The sequence below is a fragment of the Coregonus lavaretus genome (assembly GCF_964263955.1).
Source record: "Coregonus lavaretus genome assembly, chromosome: 8".
Lineage (NCBI taxonomy): Eukaryota > Metazoa > Chordata > Actinopteri > Salmoniformes > Salmonidae > Coregonus > Coregonus lavaretus.
Genome location: NC_139995.1, coordinates 39,391,896 through 39,409,093, shown reverse-complemented (window position 1 = coordinate 39,409,093; position 17,198 = coordinate 39,391,896). Strand labels below are relative to the sequence as shown.

Here is a 17,198-nt window from a genome sequence, read left to right as displayed (position 1 = left end):
CGCCTGTCCTGTCCTGTCCTTTTCTGTCCTGTCCTTTTCTGTCCTGTCCTGTCCTTTTCTGTCCTGTCCTGTTCTGTCCTGACCTGACCTGACCTGACCAGTTGGATCATATACAGGTACCTAATTAGAAAACTAACTGAAACCTATCCGTGCATATTCCACTTGATGGAGCAACATTGGTTTGAAGTTGCCATATTATTGTCGGTCACCTTCTGACTGTGGTGAGATGCTGTCTGAGTTAGCAGCAGAAACCTTGGTCGTGGTTGGCTGGGTTTATGGTTAAAGCCTTTAGCTGCCATTGTTTATGGTCCTCATTCCATTATCATTCAGTGTTGTTGTTTTATTTATTTTGATGTCCCTGTTTACAAACATGGACTACTATCGAGTACAGGTTTACTAGACCATATTGTTAAATTGACAGAACATTTTCTGATATGAAAAGTAGTTTGTTATTCCCACAATTTTATTCTAATAATGTGCATTCTTCACCTCACAATGACTTATTTTGGCCCTGTGACTGGTAGAAAGTTGATGATATATATTTATAACTATCTGCCCTCAGGAATTAGTACAGATCAGTACAGTTTGCACATAATCCTTTGGAATTGTAAAGTCGTACATCCTATCGAATATTATATTTTGAGTTGTAAAAAAAAGACCCCATAGCAGATTTATTTTAAATTAATAGATTTTCTCTCTCCTCAAGATTAAATATCATACATTTTTCATGTTGAAATTGAATTTAAAATTAAAATAATAGTATACCTTCATAGAATGATAGTGTATTGATAGATGTTCAGCATCCTCTATTTCCCCAACCCCCCCCCCCCCCCCCCCCCCACACACACACACACAGATGATTGAATTGACCTCTGACCACATATCATTCCACTTGAATAAGGAATCCATATATAATTCCTAAACTATGCTTACCTTTGCACTTTCTACCTTCGGGGTCAGACACTGGCCACTGAAGTCCCCACAGTTCAGAATCCCTCTGCTCTGGAGTAACAGTAAGGTTGTGCTCTGACAAACTCCTTAGAGATGGTGATGTCATCACACAGGCCCAAACTATGTATGTATGAATGTTGTTGTTTTTGCAACATTATAAAGACCAATAGCAACTGAAAATTTTCAGAGCAGAAGTTGATGACCTTCGACAATGGCTTGAAGATAATACAAATAACCTCACATAAAAAGTAGGGCTTCTGGTTTACTATTTTAGTAAGTATCAGATTGATAACTGAGGGTCTGAGGGGAATATATCACTATGTGTAATGTTAGCTGTTTATGGAAAGTATATCAGTGAGCATTTGGCTGACGATATTATTTTATTTATTAATTAATTCATCGAGATGTCTATATTGTGATTGTTTTGCAAAAAAATGTGACAACCAGATTTTCATAATCCAGTCAGTTGGTGATTTGGAGACCAAAGTATCACCAGTCATCAGCACACTGTCTGTGACACCATTGTAATACCATTGTTATGCCTGTAATTAATAACATTACATATAAAAGTGCCAAATCTTTACTGTTACCTGTATGAACATTATGAATCAAATCAATGTGCCATTAGGATTTGTATTAGAAAACTTGAGGGCTAAGAGGCAAGAAGGAGTTAGCCTACATGTCAAAAACAAAATAAAGGTTTATTAGGTACACCAATCTAGTACCAGGCCTGACCCCCCTTTGCCTCCAGAACAGCCTGAATTCTTCTGGGAATGGAAACGTTGCTCAACTGGTATCAAGGGACCTAACGTGTGCCAGGAAACATTCCTCACACCATTAAACCACCGCCACCAGCCTGTACCTTTGACACGAGGCAGGATGGGGCCATGGACGCATGCTGCTTATGCCAAATCCTGACTCTGCCATCAGCATGACGCAAAAGGAACCGGGATTCGTCGGACCAGGAGATTTAGTTATTTTCACTCCTCAATTTTCCAGTGTTGGTGATCGCGTGCCCACTGGAGCCGCTTCTTCTTGTTTTTTTGCTGATAGGAGTGGAACTCGGTATCCGTGACAAGGGCTGACGAGTTGTGTGTTCCGAGATGCCGTTCTGCACACCACTGTTGTTCTGCGCGGTTATTTGCCTGTTTGTGCCCCGCTGCTGGCTAGATGTTTTTAGTTTTTCGCACCATTCTCGGTAAACCTTAGACACTGTCGTGCGTGAAAAGCCCAGGAAGCCGGCCGTTTCGATCATATCATGCTCAAAGTTGCTTAGGTCACTCGTTTTGCCCATTCTAACATTCAATCGAACAGTAACTGGATGCCTGTCTGCCTGCTTTATATAGCAAGCCACGCTCACGTGACTCACTGTCTGTAGGAGCAAACCATTTCGTGAACGGGGTGGTGTACCTAATAAACTGGCCTCTGAGGGTATGTGTCAAGAGTAGGAGTGCTGATCTAGGATCAGGTCTCCCCTGTCAATGTAATCTTATTCATTGTGATCTAAAACGCAAAACTGATCCTAGATCAGCATTCCTACTCTGTGACTCTTCATACATAAGGCCACATGATTTAAATGGTTAAGCCTGTGTACTCCTCTTCATAAATCTGTCTAGCTGATCCAGGTCAACTGGACAAGAAAGGGCAAGAAAGACACATTTCTCCTCATAGGCTAGGTTATACATCGACAGCCATATTGGAGTGAGACAAAGCATTGGTTATATCTATCCAGTCATCACAACTCCACTGGTTTTATGCTGCTATAAACATATTGAGACAGTATGTAAGCTATTTGTCACAGAAGATCAGACAGTAAGAAGAGGTCGGGGTGGTAGTGGCTGTGCAGGATTGTTCACCATATTGTTTAGTAAATGGAACTACCATTACCTTATTCTTCACTCAAGATCACTGCATCTGGGCTAACAGTATGGAAATAAATGTGTTTTTAATTCAAAGAAGTTATAATTTCTAATTTCTATTTCTTATTTTTCCTGGATTGGTGTGATAATCCTCATACCAAACCTTGTTTTCATTACAATCTGGCTGTCTAATCTGAAGTAAAGTGGCTGAATGTGCAGCACAGGCCTAGCAACTGTAATCCTCATAATTGTATTTAATCTGATGGAAAGAGATACGTAGGTCTACTCAATGTGGAAATTTTTCAGACGGGGATATATCCATTTGTACACATATTTTCATGATACATTTAAAGGGTGTTTACATTTCGCAATAATGGTTTAATAGAGTTGTATTGATTGAGATGATGAGGTTTATTCAGACCAATGTGTGTGAGGTTCGAGGTGTGTTGAAGATGGATCTGCAGGTCTGTTGTATTTGATCCCCTGTTTTTATGTGAATCGACAATGTAACTAAGACCCTCCTCTGTCAGGCCCCCTGTTGATAATAATACGACTTTATTGTATACATGCTTAAATTAGAATGTGGAAAAATGTATGTTTCTGTTTTCTTGATTGTCTTATATACAGCAGATTTGCGCTTACTTTACACCTGACTGAACTGTGCCATAAGGGACTGTTGCCAAGCGTTCTGTAAGATTTGTGTGGGTGGCTCTCGAATGTTGAAGCCTTTTAAAGGGCCAGGTTAGGAATCAGGAGGTGTATGGACAACATATCTGTGTACTGTGTTTGACAGTTGATCTAGGCCCATTCATTAGTCAGTCATTGTTATCAATTTGGTGACACTTAATTTTAAGATACACAGGAATGGTACCTTCAGATGTGGAAGTGTACCCTATACTACAGTGTTACCATAAATAAAGAAAAGACACAAGTGACCATAAAGGAGTTATTGGGAATCGTACTGTATCTTGTCATTTCAATGTTGTCACATTGATGTACCTTCAAAATGAGAGAGAAGATTAAGGATTGGCCAATAGTGCTAAGCGATTAGCCGAAATGTCAGTTTATTTTCATTTTTTAAATAACGACATAGGTTCAATTATTTGAATTCCATTTGTTTTTTTTATTTTTCTTTGAGCTCTACCAGAGAGGAAGAGGCGAAAGCGAGAGTTTTCACTGTCGCCAAAATATGTCCAACATAAGCCCAATTCGTTTCTATGGCATTATTTTGGACTTAAGCTTGTCACCTGCCTTCCAGCCTTTGGGACAACGACTCCCAGTATTAGTGTGGATAATCTACATTAAACATTGAGCTCTGGCTCAACGCACGGTTTCTCTAGAGAGATTAAGGATGAGCTGTGGGACGTTGCAGGGAAGTATAGTTTCAACATTCATAATAGTTCGGGGGGGGGGGGGGGATAATAACTACAATAACCAGAATCCTTTGTGCCTACAGCTGCCTGTTCTCATTGGTTCAAGCCTGTGGGTCTGGCAGACTGAAACGGAGAAGGAAGGGAGGGACAGAAGTTCACAGAACGCGTCGCGAACGAGGGAACAGTTCAATTAATCTAATTGATTGATAGTTGTTATTCATCAGTCTTAAAAGTGTGCCTTATCTAGTTTGAAGAACTACTGAAACAGTGATTTCGTCAGACAGCAGGCAGCTAGCCAGCAAGGATGCTAGCCTAAATATGATGGCTCTTTGAGGAGCACAGAGATAGATGGATAGATGGCTGGCTGGCTGGATGCTAATGCGATGATGACTTGAAATTAAATAATAAGTCATAAAGAAAATTAAAAAATATACACAACTGAAATATTTTATTAAAGTAATGTGAATAAAGGATGGTGCATTAATAAGTGATACATAGTAATGGGCAGTGACTACCATCATTGGGGTTTTAATAATGAAATAACAAAGTAATCATACTAAAAACAGATATGTGATATACACAATCAAAATATTTTATTTAAAGATGCACTATGCAGAAATCGCACCGGCATTTCCTTGTTGCTAATATTCTAATTGTTCGCCTAATTTCAGTTTATGTGAAAAAATAAGCAAGTATAGTATAGAGAGTCATTGTACCATCTAAATCACTGTGAAATATATTTTCCATAACCAAAAATATTGTATTTTCAGCTGTTTGAAGCAGGTGTACAACACCGAAAGTAAAAGAAGCAAAAACTAAACTTAAGAACAGGTAGCATAGAAATAGTGCACATAGAACCGATCTACCGCTTCTTAGACTTGCTTTCAATGACAATGACAGATCTATAACTCACTTTTCTATGTGAATTTGGTCGGGTCGCCCAAAAACCTACATATTTCAAGTAAAGTAATGTTAATAAATTATGGTTACAGCTTAATAAATGATAGTAATGGGCAGTCACTACCATCAATTGTTGTTTTCTGTGTTGTTACAGCATTTAACCCACATTATTGTTTCAAAAAAAATAAAAATCACAAACCCTGATTATTTTTCTTAAACCAAACTGAAACGATCTCAAAAAGCACTAATCGCTCAGCACTACTGGCCAGTAACACATTACTTATGTTTGAATAAGAAAACACTTAATTAAGGCCTAATATATGGCTAATAAGACATAATAAAGGTATTATGAGCAATGTACAGCATATACACCAGAGGAGGCTGTTGGAAGGAGCTATAAGAGGATGGGCTCATTGTAATAAATTGGCTGGAATGGAATTAATGGAACGGTATCAAACATATGGAAACCACATGATTGACTCCATTCCATTGATTCTATTCCAGCCATTGCAATGAGCCCATCCTCCTAAAACCAGCCCCCTCTGATATACACACGTATAAACTGCAACTTAGTGGCTAATATGTGTACCTTAAAATAAAGTTTTACCATAATTTAATTCAAACAACAGGTTTTTGCCCTCTTTTCTGTAATTTCATTACAACTGCCTGACAGACAGATCGCCATCAGGTGGTGTTTCTTGCCACAATGCTGGGGATTATGGGAAAATAACTAATTTTCCTTCCACAGCCCCTTGAAATGCCACTCTAGGTCCAGAATGCACTTAGTGCCATAATGTAACCAAGGTACTAACTACTCAAAATCTAAGAAATGTTACAGTGACTTGGTACTGTATTTTCTAAATGTTTTTGTTTGATTATTTATTTACCATTGAATGCATGTGTGATATCCACTGGTGGGTGACGATGATGCTGACAGGGGTCTGTTATTTTCATCCAGTCACATGCTAAGCTACCACTCTTCTAGTCCAATAAAACCAGAGCAATGGAAATCTGTTGAACCTGTATGTTAATGGTGATAATAGTATGTATGTGATTGAATATGTGCTGATTGGTTGATAGAAAGGTTGGGTAGGCCAAACTAATTGACTGTGATGTACACTAATATTGACTGAGTGCCAAATGTCCTTGACTACTATGACCTTGGCTAAAGACCAGGGACACACCTGGCTGAGACTCACCAGGAACTCTATAGGACTCCTTGAGAGACGCCAATGACTCTGTCTCTCACCCTCTGGTCTTGGTTTTACCTGCGATATGAATGTAATAAGCAAAGAGAGACTCCGTATAGCTGAAGGGCAACTATGCTTAATGTTTCTATCCTTGCTGAAAACAGAAAAAAGTGAGTATTCAAAAGTTGTCTTAATTTCAAAATTTGCAATCTGAGTTTATTCTTCCTATTTGCATTTCTTGTAAGTATGTGTCTCTCGGTATGTACATAATATATATGGGTATGATGCGGTGAAGTTCTTCTCTTGTCTTCATCGGAGCTACTGTAACTAAGCTATTTTTGCTACATCTGTTGAAATATGAAACTCATAGCGTCTCATTATATTTGGGGAATAGAAAATTCCATGTACCACCACTCTGAGAGAAGATGACCAGTATAATACAGGATGTTATCTGTACCCCTTCCGTCGCTGTCCCACCCCTGTCCCAATACAAAACGAAACAGGCATGCCATTTGGTAAATGTGACCTTTTTGGTGAACGCCATAATGGTGAATACATGCCATTTGGTGATAGTTACGGTATATAAACCATTGAAGAGTGGGACTTGTACGAAAAATATATATGTGACTAAATGTAATATCAACATTAAAATTAAACTGTAAAGAACATAGTCATCAAAATAATATTTTAATCCACAGTGGATTTTTTTCACTGAATCATTACATTGGAGGAAATTATCAATAGCTGTCTGTACCTGAAATTTGCCCTCATTAAGATTGGAGTATTTACATTTCAATGGAATATGACTTCATAATCATCTTGTTTTACCTTTGTTTTACGAAGAACCTGAAATTCAACATGACATTAATTTTGAGACTGCTTTTGGCAGGTGAAATATTGTTTACTACCTTACTTTGAGCATGCACTTGGTGTCTGCCTGTGTAACACGTTTTATCATTTTTTGTACAGAGAGCATGGTCTTGTAAGTACTAGAGATTTTGATCCAGCTGTAAATATGCCTTATATAGGTGTCTTGTTGTGTTGATAAGTCTGTCTTGTTTCATGGCTAATGAACCATTGTGTCAAAAAGAGGAATCTCACAAATAAAGCAGAGCTTTTATTGTTTTTACTCTGTTTGGTGTAAGTAATATAAGATGCTAGAGGAAAGATCTCAACTGATCTTAGGATCAATAATTCATGTTTGTAGTGTTAACAGAAGAACCCATGCAGTGTAACAGAAGCTAACGTTGTGAATGTTATGCTATTGAGCATTGACATCCTTTAGGCCAGTGTTTCTGGCCTTTAGGATGTCAGTGAGCAGCACCTGAGGTGGTTAGCTGACACTAGTTCTACAGTGGTCACTTCTACGGTCACTTCTACAGTGCTAGTTTGAAGCAGCCCCCCAAGGAGGAAAGATCGTAGAAGACCATATGGTAGTTTACCAGTCCCTGATCAGAGTTTGTAAGCAGAGCAGAGCTGGAGCAGAGCGAGGAGCGGAGTGTGCCCAATTTGACTGGAGCGTGGAGCAAGATTCCCAAAGGCTGGAGCGTCTGCCTTCTCGCCCGCTCCAATTTAGCTCCAGTAGTGCTCAAGTAGTGCTCACTTCAGGAGCTCAGGGCATGCCTGCCCCAGCATGCATTTGTAGTCTACTTGTGTGCTGCTAATAGCCCCTGGCTTTAGCTACTGTCATGGAGTTCGCTAAATATTTTCATAAAGAAAATGATAAAACACACAGGTGCTAAATCAAGGTGACTTACAAAGATGAGGACCAAGAGCAAGAGGGAGTGCGGCGATGTGTCCACTGTTATGTGTAAGGATTGGATGCCACCTGCTGGTATCGTGCTAAACGCGGGATATGGCAGTTGTTACACACTGGCTACATGAAACATCCACAACTAAAGAATCATTGTAGAATCTGAAAAGACACTGATGATGTACTTTCTACGTGCACATACTAAAAGAAAGGAATGAGTTGGGTAGATACAGTGGGGGGAAAAAGTATTTAGTCAGCCACCAATTGTGCAAGTTCTCCCACTTAAAAAGATAAGAGAGGCCTGTAATTTTCATCATAGGTACACGTCAACTATGACAGACAAAATGAGAAAAATAATTCAAGAAAATCACATTGTAGGATATTTTATGAATTTATTTGCAAATTATGGTGGAAAATAAGTATTTGGTCAATATCAAAAGTTTCTCATTACTTTGTTATATACCCTTTGTTGGCAATGACACAGGTCAAACGTTTTCTGTAAGTCTTCACAAGGTTTTCACACACTGTTGCTGGTATTTTGGCCCATTCCTCCATGCAGATCTCCTCTAGAGCAGTGATGTTTTGGGGCTGTCGCTGGGCAACATGGACTTTCAACTCCCTCCAAAGTTTTTCTATGGGGTTGAGATCTGGAGACTGGCTAGGCCACTCCAGGATCTTGAAATGCTTCTTACGAAGCCACTCCTTCGTTGCCCGGGCGGTGTGTTTGGGATCATTGTCATGCTGAAAGACCCAGCCACGTTTCATCTTCAATGCCCTTGCTGATGGAAGGAGGTTTTCACTCAAAATCTCACGATACATGGCCCCATTCATTCTTTCCTTTACATGGATCAGTTGTCCTGGTCCCTTTGCAGAAAAACAGCCCCAAAGCATGATGTTTCCACCCCCGTGCTTCACAGTAGGTATGGTGTTCTTTGGATGCAACTCAGCATTCTTTGTCCTCCAAACACGACGAGTTGAGTTTATACCAAAAAGTTATATTTTGGTTTCATCTGACCATATGACATTCTCCCAATCCTCTTCTGGATCATCCAAATGCACTCTAGCAAACTTCAGACGGGCCTGGACATGTACTGGTTTAAGCAGGGGGACACGTCTGGCACTGCAGGATTTGAGTCCCCGGCGGCGTAGTGTGTTACTGATGGTAGGCTTTGCTACTTTGGTCCCAGCTCTCTGCAGGTCATTCACCATGTCCCCTCGTGTGGTTCTGGGAATTTTGCTCACCGTTCTTGTGATCATTTTGACCCCACAGGGTGAGATCTTGCGTGGAGCCCCAGATCGAGGGAGATTATCAGTGGTCTTGTATGTCTTCCATTTCCTAATAATTGCTCCCACAGTTGATTTCTTCAAACCAAGCTGCTTACCTATTGCAGATTCAGTCTTCCCAGCCTGGTGCAGGTCTACAATTTTGTTTCTGGTTTCCTTTGACAGCTCTTTGGTCTTGGCCATAGTGGAGTTTGGAGTGTGACTGTTTGAGGTTGTGGACAGGTGTCTTTTATACTGATAACAAGTTCAAACGGGTGCCATTAATACAGGTAACGAGTGGAGGACAGAGGAGCCTCTTAAAGTAGAAGTTACAGGTCTGTGAGAGCCAGAAATCTTGCTTGTTTGTAGGTGACCAAATACTTATTTTCCACCATAATTTGCAAATAAATTCATAAAAAATCCTACAATGTGATTTTCTGGATTTCTTTTCCTCAATTTGTCTGTCATAGTTGACGTGTACCTATGATGAAAATTACAGGCCTCTCTCATCTTTTTAAGTGGGAGAACTTGCACAATTGGTGGCTGACTAAATACTTTTTCCCCCCACTGTAACTAAGTGTGTCATTGTAGCAAAGTATAAAAAAAATCAGATCTCTTAAACGTTTCGTTCGTTTTCCTTCTATTATCTATACAAAAGGCCATAATTGTTTTTGGCCCAATAGGCCTGGCATATTCCCACGTTCAAGGAGCTTTCCGCTTTGATTGTGTTATTTTGCCTGAAAACATTTAGGCCTACCTATAGAAAAATGAAAATAAACAACTCTACATCTCTGCCCAGCCTGACAAGAGTGGCCAAAGGGGTGTTTAGCATCCCCAGTGGCTCTGCAAGTGTGGAGAGGATATTATCCGCTGCTGGCCGGCTCTCCAGGGCACCATCGCATGAGCTTGAAGCCACAGACTGGCCAAACTCGTGTTTCAAAAAATTAATTCTAAAAAATAATTCAAATGCACTAATAAGTCATTTTTCGTTTAATTTGTATTTAATTCTAAGTAAGTCACAGCCTATATGCCAATTTATAGACTTTCATTATTTAATACAACGAAATGTTGTTTAAATGCTGCGCGCTTTATGTTCCTACCAGCCTACTCATTCAAGGGTTTTTCTTTCTTATTATTTTTTTAAACAATTTTTTACATGGTAGAATAATAGTGAAGACATCACAACTATGAAATAACACATATGGAATCATGTAGTAACCAAAAAAGTGTTAAACAAATCAAAATATATTTTATATTTGAGATTCTTCAAATAGCCACCCTTTTCCTTGATGACAGCTTGCACACGCTTGGCATTCTCTCAACCAGCTTCATGAGGTAGTCACCTGGAATGCATTTCAATTAACAGGTGTGCCTTCTTAAAAATTAATTAGTGGAATTTATTTCCTTCTTAATGCGTTTGAGCCAATCAGTTGTGTTGTGACAAGGTAGTGGGGGTATACAGAAGATAGCCCTATTTGGTGAAATACCAAGTCCATATTATGGCAAGAACAGCTCAAATAAGCAAAGAGAAACGAACTTTGAAAGTTTCTTCAAGTGCAGTCGCAAAAACCATCAAGCGCTATGATGAAACTGGCTCTCATGAGGACCGCCACAGGAATGGAAGACCCAGAGTTACCTCTGCTGCAGAGGATAAGTTCATTAGAGTTACCAGCCTCAGAAATTGCAGCCCAAATAAATGCTTCACAGAGATCAAGTAGCAGACACATCTCAACATCAACTGTTCAGAGGGGACTGTGTGAATCAGGCCTTCATGGTCAAATTGCTGCAAAGAAACTACTACTAAAGGACACCAATAAGAAGAAGAGACCTGCTTGTGCCAAGAAACACGAGCAAGTGTTGGAGATCCAAATTGGAGATTTCTGGTTCAAACCGCCGTGCTTTTGTGAAACGCGGTGTGGGTGAACGGATGATCTCTGCATGTGTAGTACCCACTGTAAAGCATGGAGGAGGAGGTGATATGGTGTGGGGGAGCTTTGCTGGTGACACTGTCTGTGATTTATTTAGAATTCATGGCACACTTAACCAGCATGGCTACCATAGCATTCTGCAGCGATACGCCATCCCATCTGGTTTGGGCTTAGTGGGACTATAATTTGTTTTCCAACAGGACAATGACCCAACACACCTCCAGGCAGTGTAAGGGCTATTTTACCAAGAAGGTGAGTGATGGAGTGCTGCATCAGATGACCTGGCCTCCACAATCACCCGACCTCAACCCAATTGAGATGGTTTGGGATGAGTCAGACGGCAGAGTGAAGGAAAAGCAGCCAACAAGTTCTCAGCATATGTGGGAACTCCTTGAAGACTGTTGGAAAAGCATTCCAGGTGAATCTGGTTGAGTGAATGCCAAGAGTGTGCAAAGCTGTCACCAAGGCAAAGGGTGGCTATTTGAAGAATCTCAAATACAAAATATATTTTGATTTGTTTAACACAAAAATAGTAAAAATAAAGAAAAACCCTTGAATGAGTAGGTGTGTCCAAACTTTTGACTGGTACTGTACATTACATATGATATGTAATGTTTAGCTTTAATAGTTCTCTGCAGTGTTAATCCCAGGGTAGGGTAGCATCTGAGAAGCCCAACCAGTTTGTTTCCAAACCATTGGTTTAAATGTTAATGACACAAGCTGGTAAACATACATGTATTTTATTTTCACATTGTTATTTTCAGCACGGTTCCAGCAACTATGGTGGATACGTAACCAGGCCAACTCAGTAACCTAGTCAAAAGTTTACACCTGCACCTTAATATTCTCTGAATAAATGACATTTCAAAAGATTTTGGGCAACTTAGAAGTACTGCTTGAAAAAATTGCACCTGGACACTAACAGTAATTTATTTATTTAAAAATATACTTTTTGTATTGTATACTGTACATCTCAGACATTCACCCCATAAATGGTTAATAAAACACAGAGAGATTTCTTGTTTTGCAAAGATAAGGAGAGAAGGGATTGTTTTCTAAATATGTTTAAATAACAACATAACAAGTGGTCCATGATCAGCATTTCCCGATTACCAAATAACCAAAGTCTAATGACCAGCTCTGACATACCAGAGACAGCTCAGCTTATCTGGTTTAGTTGTTAGCAACTTTGCCAATCTCAATGACCCCAGTGGAAAAGTACTCCAAGGAAGTTATTCTGTGTTGTTCTGCTCTGTAGCAGCTCTTACCATAATAACAAGCTCATACAAGCAGGCCTGACTGGCTATCAGTTTATTTGAGCTATACTGTATTCAGCCTCCTCCATCACCCTATTCTCTAGGCAATGTATGAAGAGCTATCTTCTAGTCCCCTGTAGCTCAGTTGGTAGAGCATGGCGCTTGCAATGGCAGGGTTGTGGGTTCGTTTCCCACGGGGGGCCAGTATGAAAATGTATGCACTCACTAACTGTAAGTCGCTCTGGATAAGAGCGTCTGCTAAATGACTAAAATGTAAAATGTAAATGTAAGATTATGATGAAAGATGTGGAGGGTAGTTACTGGACAACAACAACCTAATCCCAAGGAATTTAAGAATGAATTGTTTGACTAGTTTCTTGTGATTGTTGGTCTAGGCTACTCATGACATCTCTGCTTTGTTCTGGGTATGCAGCAGCCGAGGAGCATGCTGTCTGAGGGGAATACTGATCAGTCTGTCGTTACAGCACAGACCCAGACCCCTAGGAGGATGGGGGGAGAGACCATGGTAATGGAGGGGTAAGTGCTTCATTATGTCTGTTCTGCATACTTCACTCTACGGTATCCAAATGGTTTAGTATTGTCAGGTAATTGTGCTGAAAGTGAGAAAAATGTCCACTGTTGGTAATCCTACATGGGTAAATAAATGAAGCTTATTACTGGTGCCAAGGAAGGATCAGCTGAGTCGTTTTAGGCTGTTACATACTTGTGGTTCACAAGGTTCAGAACGTACATATTGAGTGATAGGCTATTTCATTGGAAATTAAGCAAGAGAACATTTATCAAATGTGGTGCTTGTCTTGATGATTTTTAACAAACACCTAAATAAACAAGGTTTCAGTATAATTTTATTAATGCGAAGACTGCTGTGTGCTGGTGACCATGACTAGGAATTTCCCAAAGGATCACAGTCATAACCTGCCTGCCCAGGACATCAGTCTGGTGATGAAGAAGAGCCAGTTGCTGCTAGACCGGGGCCAGTGGGCCAACAAGCTAGAGTTCCTCTTGGCCGTGGCAGGCACCTTGGTGGGGCTGGGGAACTTGTGGAGGTTCCCATATCTGTGTTACAAAAATGGAGGAGGTAAGGGGCGCTACCGCACACTCGAGACACCTGCACACTTTATCACAGCCTTTGTACACTGCTACTGCATTTACACTAGGGTCATGTACTAAATGTACTTGATTGCCATGTCAACACAGTGGGAAAGAATAACCTTGCTATTCTTCTTATTTATGTTATCATAATTAATATTTGACTTGATATGGTTGTAAGGTACTGTGCTGTCTTTCCCCAAAGGTTTCGTTATGATCGTAGTGGGTGTAAAGTGGGTGACACTTTAGGTACATTAAGGTACCTTTTAAGAGAGTTATAACTGTTTATAAACTACAAATTAACTAACTAATGGTTAAATGTCTTTAAACTACTTGGAAACCCTTTACAACCCTTTAACCCTATAGTGTCTAAGCCCTGTCTAAGCCGGGGGAGGGGTGTTTTAATCTAACATATGGAATTGATTTAAGATGGTCATACCAAGGATCATTTAGCTATTTGATTTGGAATTTTAAAACCCCTTAATGTTTCAAAAAAATATATACAAAAATTATTGGATAAAACATTGAATTTGGCATTACTGCTATTAGCCAGTAGAAATGCATTGAATAACATATTCAATACATGGAACAACAGATAGTCCCAAAAAAATCTAAAGGAAGTTTGTTCTGAAGTGTCTGTCCTATATCTGAGAGATATAAGAAATATCAGGAAACTATTATTATTATTTATTTATTTTTTACATGCATTTATCTCATTATTTTAGGCACTAAACTACAATATCTCCATATATACTTCCATTCATTTTTTAAACTGGTACCGGGGACCTTCAGACGAGTCTTGTGAGGCTTGTGGGCATCCTAGAGCAAAACGGAGAATGCCATGATGTTCGCGAGAGTCTCATCTTTCAACGTTTTTGTGAAAATACAAATTTTTGGGATGTCTCATGGTCTGACAAACACCGTTCTAGCTCTGCCACCTTTCACCGCAGATGCGGAAAGGCGATATCGGCGGCTGCGATGGATTGAGACGCAGCCCATGCAAAAAAACATATCTCTAGCTTAAACAGACTGATTTTAATGGGGATTTTAGTATTATGTTAATTCGATTTCAAATTGTAGGTTACGGGTACCTTGTGTTAAAGACCTGAGCTTGTGAAATATAGCTTGTGAAATGTAATCAACATTTAATCTCCTCTGGTATGGTTTGATGGGAAACGTTTGATACAGATACCTACATTGAATGCATTAAAAAGGTGTGGGGTGTGAACAGTAAAAGGGGAAGCAAGTATTAAGATCACTTTATTGCTCAATTGCACACAAGGTCCAACCTAACTTAAGCTTTTAACCCAACCCCTCTGAAAGTTGTGGGGGGTTAAGTGCCTTGCTCAAGGGCACAACAGCAGGCAATGGCATCGAGAATTTGATACCACAAACCCTCCGGTTGTCAGCTCACTTCCCACCAGATCATTCCCATTAGACCCGAACTGGCAATCCTCCGATTGCTGGCTCGCATCTCTAACCGCTAGGCTACCTGCTGCCCCGTAGTATCTATGACTGATTTATGTGTTTTGGCTCCCAATTACAGTAATAGTCTTCAAACTGACAGCATTTGTACCTCAGTGCTCCTACAATGTTATCAGTCTAGGCCAGAGGTTCCCAAACTTTTTCACTCAGGCCCCCCTTCCAGCATTGAGGAACATCCCGCACCCCCCACGTCCATTTCTATGGCACTGTTTATGACACAAACTGTTCACACCCCTCTTGTTGGCGGAGAGAACATTTTGTAGGTTTAAAGTTTATTTCCTGCAATTCTATACATTTTGCCATGGGATGGAGTCTTGCTTTTACCATTTTAAAGCTAATTTCCTGCAATTCTACACATTTGTCATGGGCTGCAAAGAAAATGTTGTAGTTCTAACCTGTTAAACTGTTTTGGGCTCCCCCTCCAAAAAGAATAATCAGAAAATAGAAACTGACATATAATTTGAAAGCTACAGGCCGAACTCAAATCTTACTGAAGGCAATGTCACAAGAATCTCCCCCCGACCGCCCCCCATAAAGGCCATAAATAATGCGCTATGGACATATTCATAGAGTATGAACAAAAATATAAATGCAACATGCAACAATTTCAATGATTTTACTGAATTACAATTCATATAAGGAAATCAGTCAATTGAAATAAATTCATTAGGCACACATCTATGGATTTCAAATGACTGGGCAGGGGCGCAGCCATGGGTGGGCCTGGGAGGACATAGGCCCACCCACTTTGGAGCCAGGCCCAGCCAATCAAAATGAGTTTTTCCCAACAAAAGGGCTTTATTACAGACAGAAATACTCCTAATGATGGCTGGTCTCAGACAATTCCGCAGGTGAAGAAACCGGATGTGGAGGTCCTGGGCTGGCGTGGTTACACGTGGTCTGCGGTTGTGAAGCCGGTTGGATGTACTGCCAAATTCTCTAAGACGACGTTAACATTAAATTATCTGGCAACAGCGCTGGTGGACATCCCCCCAGTCAGCATGCCAATCGCACGCTCCCTCAAAATTTGAGACATCTGTGGCATTGTGTTGTGTGACAAAACTGCATGTTTTAGAGTCTCCAGCACAAGGTGCCCCTGTGGAATGATCATGCTGTTTAATCAGCTTCTTGATATGCCACACTTGTCCTGTGGATGGATTATCTTGGCAAAGAAGAAATGGTCACTAACAGGGATGTAAACAAATTTGTGTACAGAATTTGAGAGAAATAAGCTTTTTGTGCGTATAGAACATTTCTGGGATCTTTTATTTCAGCTCATGAAACATGGGACCAACACATAAAATGTTGTGTTTATGTTTTTGTTCAGTAATAAGTCAAGTCACCAAAAGCAAACATTTAGTATGGATGGAGGGAGTACACCCTGATGGTCATTGTAAAGCAATACATTTCCTTCTCTATCCAAATGACCTTGTATGCATCCTCCACATGCGCCGTTTAGCTAGCTCATCATTTACAATAGGAAAAGTGAATGGGGAAAAAACTCCATAACTTGAAAGCCCTGATTGCTAAGGTCCTTTTAAGATGTCAGGCTTGAAAATCCGTTCATCCATTTTGGCACTGTAATTCACTACCCAAACCAGACACAACTGGTTTCAAGTGGCCAAGAGCATGTGATCTCCTACTGCTGTTTAGTGGATGAGCTGGGAATCAGACAGAGGATATATTTACATCAATGGATAGGTATAGACTTCAGCTTGGCATTCCTTATGGAACAGTAATTGTTGACCTATTTTATCTCAAAACTAGACGTTCAAATCTCTTATTCCCCAACATGGGGGGCAATTTGGGGGAACCCAATCTCGGCCTCTGTAGTAGTCACATTGTTGCTGACACCTTTATCTGAATCCTACCATTCTTACCTTTCTAACTGTAGTAAGCATGTGTTTGTAGGACCTATAGTTTTGAAACCGTAATGTACTTTATGAGGGTAGTATACAATAGTATGTGTCATTTAGAGAATGCCTCCAGAGGTGGACAGAGTTTATTATAGCTAATTTCCTGCAATTGTACACATTTTGCCATGTCTTATATGTGTTCATGTGATATTTGAGTGACTCAAACATTACAAGAAAGTCAATGGGCTAAAGAAACCTAGCTAAAAAACGTTAG

General features: G+C 40.1%; 1 protein-coding gene across 1 annotated transcript in view; it reads left to right on the top strand.

Annotated features, from left to right (window-relative positions):
• Positions 1-12,900: 12,900 nt before the first annotated feature.
• The window catches only part of LOC311133304 (sodium- and chloride-dependent GABA transporter 2-like), a gene marked incomplete at both ends in the record, with an annotated part of 66,794 nt that continues 62,496 nt past the window's right edge, over positions 12,901-17,198 (top strand). The window contains 2 exons of the mRNA XM_084166806.1: positions 12,901-13,010; positions 13,382-13,572. Of these exons, the coding sequence (XP_084022932.1) occupies positions 12,901-13,010; positions 13,382-13,572 (301 nt within the window). The remainder of the gene's footprint in view (positions 13,011-13,381; positions 13,573-17,198) is intronic.